Here is a 9,856-nt window from a genome sequence, read left to right on the forward strand (position 1 = left end):
TGTAATGAGGTCTGGTGCCCTCTTCTGGCCTGCAGGCATACACACAGACAGAACATCGTATACATAATAAATAATTTTGAAAAAAAAAAAAAGCTACCTAGGCTATACTGCAAAATCCCGTCTCAAATAAATAAATAAACTTTTTTTATATAAATTCAAGGCAGGGTTTCTCTGTGTAATAGTCCTAGCTATCTTGGAACTCACAGAAATCACCTGCCTCTGCCTCCTGAGTGCTGGGATTAAAGGCATGTGCCACCATCATCAGCCCATAAATAAACCTTTTGTAATACTAAACACTAAAGATAAAAATCATTCTCACCAGTGGCCTGCCCCCAAGAGGCCAGAAAAAAAGAAAATGACCCAAGAGCTGGCCACTGGAGGACCAGCAGATTTTACAGCACTGCGCGATGGACAGGAAAAGGCTGCCTTCCCTCACTGAACACACCTCTGGTCAGACTTCAAAAGGAACTTTTAAGCTATGTTCTGCCCAAAACTCAGTAATTTTTTTTACCTTTTCTCATTTCCCTTTTCAAAACCCAAAAGAACCAGGAGGCTAGAGAAGGGTCTGAGGTAAGAGAATACTCTGGCTCTATTTTGTGTACTTTTGCTAAGATCTATCAAATTGTACACCTAATAGATGAATTTCAATGCCTGAAAAATTCCTTCATTTAAGAAACAGTAATAGCCAGGCAGTGGTGGTACATGCCTTTAATCACAGGACTCGGAAGGCAGAGGCAGATGAATCTATGAGTTCGAGGCCAGCCTGGTCTATAAAGTGAGTTCCAGGACAGACTCCAAAGCTACATAGAGAGACCCTGTCTCAAAAAACCAAAATGAATTAATGAATGAAATAAAAATATTATTATAAGTGTTCATTTTACTTTTCAAAATCTATGTTATAATGAAAAACAAGTTATATTTTAAAAATCTTAATTTCATTTATTAGTGTGGGAAAGCATATACAACTCTGAGTCACCTCTCTCCTTCTACCTTTGCATGGGTTCCTGGGATTGAACACAGACTGTCACTTACATGGCAAGCAGCCTTACCCACAGAGTCACCTTGCTAGCCCTCAAATCAGTTTTAAGAAGCAGTCTGCACTACTCCAACAGTACTGATCTAAAGCAAATGACTCTCATTGTTCTCAAGCCCTCCAGGCCATCCCCATGAAAGTATGGAATGTGGAAAGAAGAGGCGGTCAACCCCATGAAGCAAATGTCTAAAATGACAGTCCAATTCAAATCTATCTGCACTGAGTTTCCCAGGTGACACTAGTCTTTTAGTCAACAGAAGGGGCAATCCCAGAGACACTGAGTAAGAACATTTAGATGACGGGAACAGTCTGCTCTGCTTGACCTTAAACAGAACAAAGCACTCAAATTAAATAAAATAGTGAGGGGCACAGACCATGTCATATGAATAACCACTGAGAGAACTTGGAACCATTAGGTTGGACAGAAGAAACTGATGAAAAGAACAGCAAGACATCTGCAAAGAACAGATGATAGCCTAGTTAGGGTTACTATTGATGAAATACCATAACCAAGGCAAATTGGCGAAGAAAGGGTTTATTTCAGCTTACACTTCAGGTAACAATCCATCACGAAGTGGAGTCAGGACAGGAACACAAAAAGGGTAGAAAGCTGGAGGTAGGAACTGATAGAGAAATCATGGAGAGGTGCTGCTTACTGGCTTGCTACATGGTTTGCCCTGCTTTCTTGTAGAACCCAGGATTACCAGACCAGAGATGGTACCACCCACCATAGTCTGGGCCCTCCCACATCAATCAGCAATTAAGAAAATGCCTTACAGGCTTGCCTACAGTCTGACCTTATGGAGTGCTATGGGATAATGGTCTGTACCCTGTCACTTGTATTTTAAACAAATCTGATTGGCCAGTAGCCAGGCAGGAAGTAGAGGTGGCAAAGAGAATTCTGGGAAGAGGAAAGTTTCAGTCTGCAGTCATCACCCAGACAGAGGGAAGTTAAACACAGAGCAAGCAAGATGTGACTGCCTCGCAGAAAAAGGTCCCAAGTCATGTGGCTAACACAGACAAGAATTATGGGCTAATATAAGTTATAAGAGTTAATAAGAAGCCTGGGATACTAGGCCAATCAGTTTATAATTAATGTAGACCTCTGTGTGACTTCTTTGAGACTTAACGACTGCAGGAACCGGGCAGAACAGAAACTTCAAGACAGGGTTTCTCTGTGTTAACAGTCCTAGCTGTCCTGGAACCAGCTCTTGTAGACTAGGCTGGCCTCAAACTCACAGAGATCCACCTGCCTCTGCCTCGTGAGTGCTGGGATTAAAGGGGTGGACCACCACTACCTTTTTTTTTTTTTGGTAGGCATTTTCTTAATTGAGGCTCCCTCCTCTTAGCTGACTTTGGCTTCTGTCAGTTTACATAAAACTAGCCACCACAAGTAGACATCTTTATGATGTCATTAACATCTCAAGCGAAAAAGATATTAGAGTTTTGTCTTAGGGTCAGTAAGACAGAACCCAATAAGATCCAAAGCAAGACAGAATTCATCCAACATCAACATCAACGTGAAGCAAAACCTGAACTCAACTGCTATCACATGCTGTGAGTATACTGCTAAGCACTACACCTGGCACTATTTCACTTCAACCTCTGAGAACCAGTAGAGTGAGTGGCCAGTACCTCTCTGTTAGTAGAGAAAAATGAAGCTTATAGTGAAAAGGAGCTTCCTGCTCAAGGCTATAGCTAGCACAATATAGTACAGATGCTGAAGAAAGGAACCCCATAAGGATGGCTGATGGAGGAAGGTCATTGGTTGATTAAATAAAGAAGGTGCTTGCCCTGATAGGTTAGAACGTAGATGGGAGGAGTGAACGGAGCAGAACGCGGGGAGGAAGAGGAAGTGAGCTCAGAGACTCGACAGCTCCGGGCTCCCAGGCAGACGCCTCAGAGACACGATGCTCCACTCTTGTGGGCAGAGGCGAGAGCTCTGCTCTCTGAGGCACACGCGATGAAGCTCCGACCCAGGATGGACGTAGGCTAGAATCTTCCCGGTAAGCGCACCTTGGGGTGCTACACACAGATGATTAGAAATGGGCTAAATTAATATGTGAGAGTTAGCCTAGAAGAGAATGGGCCAAACAGTGATTAAAAGAATACAGTGTCCGTGTAATTATCTCGGGTAAAGCTAACTGGGTGGCGGGACACAGCCCACGGCTCCTATTTCAACAGATGGCCTAGGCTTCATGACTAGAATCAGGCAACTCTAAGTTTCCAAAAACATTCTAGAGTTCTCAAAGATGAATGAACCAAAATGAACAGGAAGCTGCATTAAATGATAGTGTATGTAGGCACCTGGCTAAATATACCAAGCCTGAGCTGGTTTTCCTGAGTTGTTAGGGAACTGCTTTGGAGGTGGAGGCATGAACACATGGACAGTCAGAAGTTCAAGGACAGCCTTAGTTTCATAGTGAATTTGAAGCCTGAGCTATGGGAAACTGTCTTAGAAAACAAAACACAGAAATTGCCTGAGAAGACAACATTCTCCACTGTAGAACTGTGAAAAACGACACAGATGTCTCCAAATCACCCTTAGCACCTCAGTGGTGAAAGCCAAGCAGTAGCATGGCCTGTGCTCACCATACTTACATTCAGCAAACTTCAGGGAACGAAAGACTTTCCGCTGAGGGGTCACCCGCTTGATGTTTGGATGATCTTCAAGTGTGAGCAGCCCAGCCTTCTGTTTCTCTTTTATCTGAATCACCTCAAAATCACTAGGGTAGTCACTGGATGGGTTGTTCCGAGGTATAATTCTCCAGTTGTCTACTTCACTGCTTTTCAGAGCGCTTGAAATAAATGAGTTTCTAGCTTTGGCTGTGAAGTACCCGTTGAAAGCCACAATATATTCTGAAATCAATGGTCACAATAAAAGTAAGTACTTACATACATATTTAAGTATACCTAATCTGAATCTTCACTTGCAAAAGAACAATGTACCTCAAAGACCACAGCAAAACAAGACCAAGCAGAAAGATAAGTATAAAATGCCATACACAGTCGGATGGTGGTGGCAATTGCCTTTAATCCCAGCATTTGGGAGGCAGAAACAGACGGATCTCTCTGAGTTCAAGGCCAGCCTGGTCTACAAAGTCAGTTCTAGGACAGTCACCAGGGCAAGAAAGAGAAACCCAGTCTTGAAAAACCAAAACAAACAGACAAAAAAACCAAAAAACCCTACCTGTAGGCAGTAGTATGCAGAGTTCTGGGTAAAGCTGACATACATGAATCTTAAATCACATAAAATATACAGTTCAAACCCAAACATCCAAGTATTTTTTTAAACATAAGTATGGGTCTGATGAGCTGGTTCAGTAGTTAAGATCTTGCAGAGGACCTGGCTTCAGTTTCTAGTACCCAAGTCAGGCTGCTCACAACCACCTATAATTCTAGCACCAGGGAATCCGATACCTCTAGCTCCCATAAGTACCTGCACACATGTGCATATATCACACATATATATATATATATAATCAAAATACATCTTAAGAAATATTAACTGGGAGGATGGTGGGCTGGAGAGTTGGCTCAAGGGTTAAGAATGCTTACTGCTCTTAGAGAAGACCCTGGGTTCAGTTCCCAGGACCCACACGATGGCTCACAATCATTTGTAACTCCAGTTCCACAGAATTCAAAACCCTCCTTTGGCTTCCACAAGTGTCAAGTGGTCCACAGACATTCATGCAGGCAAAACATTCACACAAATAAAGCATTGTAAATTGAAAAATAAAATAAACAAAACCCCCATATCTATAGAAATTTGGCAACACTAAAGAAATGTAGTTTTCCAACGGGGACAGGAGTTCAGAGAATGTACAGCTGTTTGTTCTACAGAAGGTGAAGACAAAGACAAAGATTCTTCTGCCTGGGGCTTGACTTCCAAAGTGATGCTCAGTACCTGCATCAGCACCCTCCTGCTACAATGGCAGAAAGGGAAAACACCTTAAGCAAATGTTAATACCTACATGGTGTGCACTCATTCCATTTGAAATTTACCACAGAAGTGGAACAGAAATTAATAGATATTAAGTTTGAAAACAGTAAGGTGGGAGGGCCCAATAATGAAAACAGTTCATTACCATATTCCACCACAGTTGAGGAGAATTCCACCTTCAAAGTCAGGTGGGAACAGCTAAGGCATGGGGCCTTTTCAAAAGCTTTTTTCCCCAGCCTATCACCAAGATGCTTCTTCCCGCAGAGCAAAACCACCAGCAGAAGAAGCCAGATGTTGATGAGCTTCATGGTCCTAAGTGAATATGGTCATAAGATTGTAAAAATTCAAATCGCACTAGGTTCTTCCTTGATCAGAAGTGAATTCCTCTTTTGGCTAAAAGCTGCAACCTTACTGATCAGCCACCCTACAGACTTGTCCAACGTAAAGAAAACCTCAGTCCCATAGTCACCCACGGCTTGGCCCAAAAAGAGGCTTTCATTTCTTTCTCCGCTTCTTCTCCATCTTGGACAGAGGCTTCTCTCATTAGGGCAGAGTCAACTAAGTCCTAAACTCCATTTGCGCCACAGGCCCAAATCTAGCAGGGATGCCCAAGCAACCACTCTGTGAGCCGATCTGAAACAAAACAGCAAACAGAGACATCATAAGCATTCTGACCAAGCCAGATATGACAGTTACAGATGCAACTTAAATGGAAGGGTCAGTACCCCAGTTACAAAACAGACAAATGAGAACACAAGAAAGACGCCACTCTTTTTGTTCAGATTTACTTACACCTCACTGCTGTTCTGGAAACATTTCAAGACAGTTCTCCAAGAAGTAAAGAGGAAAGAGGGAGGCAAGTGAAGAGACTAAGGGCAAACCAGCTAACAAAAGGAACATGGAGCAGGCTAGACTAGCTAGAAAGGAACAAGAAAAGCCATCCTTCATGTCCCAACCTAAGCTTCTGCTTCAGACTCTGTTTTCCAACATGTGAAGCTCTCCATAACCAGGGCATGTTACCAATCAGCATCTACAATTTTTCAGTCAAAAGCACAATCTATAGGTCCTTAGTTTCTGCTGTAAATTGTAACTAAGTACAAACTATTTTCTAGACAAGTCATTTTAATAGGTTAAGAGACATTGCTTAAATGTAGTTATATTTTAAAATACTCTCTACCAATTTTATGGAAGGGGCACAGAGTCTTCTGTAGCCATTAAATTTATTTTACCTGAAGCATCAAACTTAAACCAGTGTAATCTATTATAAAATCGGATTAACTCTTTACTGAAAGTGGAATAGAGAACAGATTGTGAAGCAAGTTATTGTTATACATGTAAGACAATATAAATAACATATATTGTTATATGTTAATTTGAGTATAAAATTTCCCGTGGACTTATATCTCTCTCAAAATATCGAAAGTACAGGAGGAACAGCTGTTCTTTATAGCAGTGGCAGTGAGGGCTGGGTTGCCACAAGGTGACCAGCAAATGCAGCTCACCATCATATCTGTGGGGAACAATCAAGTCAGAGGAGGGGGCAGAGAATAAGTTAGGCCCTTATTCTGTTACAAAAGCAAAATAACAACAAAACCAGACAGAGAATGAGCTACCATCAACCAAGATGAGCATCAGTTAAACTCAGATTCTTCTGGCAGAAACTGGTACTTTAGAGTAAAGAAGAGGTTTTGGCTTCAGCAACTGCCTGTTTGTACTTCTGAAACAGGAAAGGGACAGAACAATACTGAGGGAAAAGGACCTAAACACATGTTTAAACTTTATCAGTAGGGCCTTCACTGCTACACTATCCAATAATCTGCAAAACCAGCCACTCTAGAGCCCACACCAGAGACTGGGGCTGCTGGAATTGTACTCACAGGAGAAATAATGATATCTATCTCAACAGAAGGACAGTGAGAATGGCAACCACAAGAGCAAAAAAGTAAAACAAAGACCCAATAGGAAGACCAGAGGTCAGCTAAACCACCTTACACATTCTGCAGAAGTTGGAAGTCCTAGCAGAGGCATCAGGGAACAGAGTCTCAGAAAATAGCCCCTAAAGATCACTGGTCAAAGAATATACAGCCAGTCACTGAAGTAATGTAATAATAGTTCTAATGCTGTAGTAAGTATGCACTTTACAAAAGATACTGGAGAACTGTTCAGCGATTAGAACTGACTGCTCTTCCAGAGGATATAGGTTTGATTGCCAACACCCACATGGCAATTTACAACCATCTGCCATTCCAGTTACAAGGATCCAAGGCCCTCGTCTGGCCTCCCTGGGCACTACATATATATGGTGCACGGACACACATGAAGGCATGAAGGCAAAGCACCATAAGATTTTAAAAATGAAAAAAAAGAGAGTAACAAAATTAATCTCTTAAACCCTTCTGCCTTAAAAGAAAGAATCTGTAAGTTAGTGTAGAAATACATAATGTGAATGTTAGTGAGCAATACTTTTGAGAGCATCAAAGTAAATCACTTTTAACTGCAGTAAATCACTTTTAACGCTGTCCTTGATAACTCTCCCACAGGGAGACAATCAATTTCTATTATGATGTATTCTATGCAGAAGAGACAGTTGATGTTTACAAATGTTTGTGTTTTAAAAAATAAAGCTTTCCTGATGATCAGAGAAGCAATGTAGCCAGACACTAGAGAGATCTTTAACCTCTAACAAATCCTTAGAATGACTGCTTCAGACTGCACTGAGTTCCTGTGTCCTCCAGCCTTATATTTCTCTATCTGCCCAGCCCTATCACTCCTGTCTCCACCTACCTAGTGCTGGGATTAAAGGTGTGTGATCCTAAGTGCTGGGATCACCTTTGTGTGAGCTTTGTTTCTCTTTTTTCAATCTTTGTTTCAATCTAGTGTAGCTCAGGGTGGCCTTGAACTCACAGAAATCTGTCTGCCTCTGTCTCTTTAATCTGCTAGGATTAAAGGGGTGTGCCACCACTGCCTGGCCTCCAGTGGCTTAGCTCTGCACTCTGATCTTAGTTATGGGAAATGGGACGGACGGACAGACAGACAGACACACACACACACACATCAATCAAAGGGCACTCTGTCTTTATTACTCACTATGCCATACCATTTTATAGGGCTTACCCAGTAAGGTACTCCCAGGAGACGAGGGAGGGAGGGAGGAGAGAAGGGCGGGGAAGAGAGGAAGAGGGAAAAGGAGAGAGACAGAGAAAGCCAGGGACACAGTACTGAATGTGTGAGAAAGCAAAGGAAGCCAACCACAAACCAAGCACCAGGCCAAAAGCAGGAAAGGAAGGTGTCAGAGAAAAGGTCACCCAAGCTGAGATAGAGCCCCTTTAGGAGTGACAAGAGGACACTTTTATTTCCTTGTGCAGAAGCTGAGCTGGGGAGAGAACACACAAGGCACCATAGAGGGAGAAGTGGTGCATCTCCGGGCAAGGAGAACACAGAATATGCACAAGGACCAATAGGGCATCCTGTCTAAGGAGGAAGGGGGTTGAAGGAGGACATTCCAGAATGCAGGCATCAGTAGCCAAGAGGAGTGGAGTGAGCATACACAGCCAGAGAACAAGGCTGCTGAGCAACTGCTCAGAGCTCTGCACTGTACAGGCAGAAGGGTCAGAGTACTATACAAACCAGGGCAGAAACCTCTGACCTCACAGAGCTTATCTTCCAGTGTGGGGATGCAGATAAGAAATAAGTAAATACAGCTTAGCTGATAGCAAGTGCTGTGCTTAGAAAGCAGAGAAAAGAAGGAACAGGGCAGCTAAGAGGGATGCACCGTCAGCCTGAGTGCCACAGAGACCCCAGAGAAAGTATTTTTTTTTTTTAAGATTTATTTATTATATAGACAGTGTTCTGTCTGCACGTACATATACCTGCAGGGCAGAAGAGGGCACCAGATCTCATTACAGATGGTTGTGAGCCACCATGTGGTTGCTGGGAATTGAACTAAGGACCTCTGGAAGAAGAGCCAGTGATCTTAACCTTTGAGCCATCTCTCCAGGCCCCAGAGAAACTATTTTTAAGTGGAACCTAAAGATAGTAGTTTGGGGTGAGAAGAAAAAAGTAAAGAGGCCAGTATGGCTGAGCAGAATCCAGAAAGGGAAAGGAGGGGACATGAAAAAACTGGGGACAGAAACTGGAGACAGAGTAGAGACAATCCTGAACATCAGAAAGGACCTCAGCTTCTATTTTGAAAGGGAAAGGAAGACACAACTGACCACTCAGCCTTCTAGGAGAAAAGAATACAGGGGACAGGGGATCCAGTGGAAGATCATGGGTATAAACAACCCAGGGAGAGAAGATGCTGACTTGGACCTTAAGACAGAGCCAACAAATTCTCCTGATGACCAGATGTGGGAGAATTCAGGCAAGGAACCAAAGTTACAAGGATAACTTTTGCCTCTGAGATGAAGACTAAATGGAAGCTGGCTCAGGGGAACACCCACATGAGAAATAAGTTGTGAGCACCTCTGCTCCTAAGCAACAACACTGGGAAGCAGGCAGAGATTGGCTGAATCCTGGGCCACAAGCACCTCTTCTCTGGGGAAGACAAAAGGAAACAGGGGAGACCGAGAGAAAGCCAAAATCAGACTTCTATAAGGAAAGTCTGGCCACTGGTTAAGTCTACTGACTTAGTTTTTAGAGGGAGAGGGAGACAGCTCAGCAGATAAGGCCACTTGCTGCCAGGCCTGTCTGAGTTCCATCCCTGGAACCTACATGATAAAAGGCATGAACCAGCTCCCACATGTCCTCTCTGATCTCTACACTAGTACCTATCCATACATACAAAATAATTTTTTTTTTTTTTTTGGTTTTTCGAGACAGGGTTTCTCTGTGGCTTTGGAGCCTGTCCTGGAACTAGCTCTTGTAGACCAGGCTGGTCT

General features: G+C 42.9%; 1 protein-coding gene across 1 annotated transcript in view; it reads right to left on the minus strand.

Moving 5' to 3' along the window:
- Positions 1-9,856, minus strand: part of Mbtps1 (membrane bound transcription factor peptidase, site 1) — a 56,165-nt gene that overhangs the window by 37,772 nt on the left and 8,537 nt on the right. Inside the window, exons 2-3 of the mRNA XM_005345747.3 lie at positions 5,122-5,609; positions 3,635-3,892 (exon numbers count right to left, since the gene is read on the minus strand). Coding sequence (XP_005345804.1) covers positions 3,635-3,892; positions 5,122-5,284 — 421 coding nt within the window. The 5' untranslated portion in view covers positions 5,285-5,609. The remainder of the gene's footprint in view (positions 1-3,634; positions 3,893-5,121; positions 5,610-9,856) is intronic.

This window comes from Microtus ochrogaster, chromosome 4 (genome assembly GCF_000317375.1).
Source record: "Microtus ochrogaster isolate Prairie Vole_2 chromosome 4, MicOch1.0, whole genome shotgun sequence".
Lineage (NCBI taxonomy): Eukaryota > Metazoa > Chordata > Mammalia > Rodentia > Cricetidae > Microtus > Microtus ochrogaster.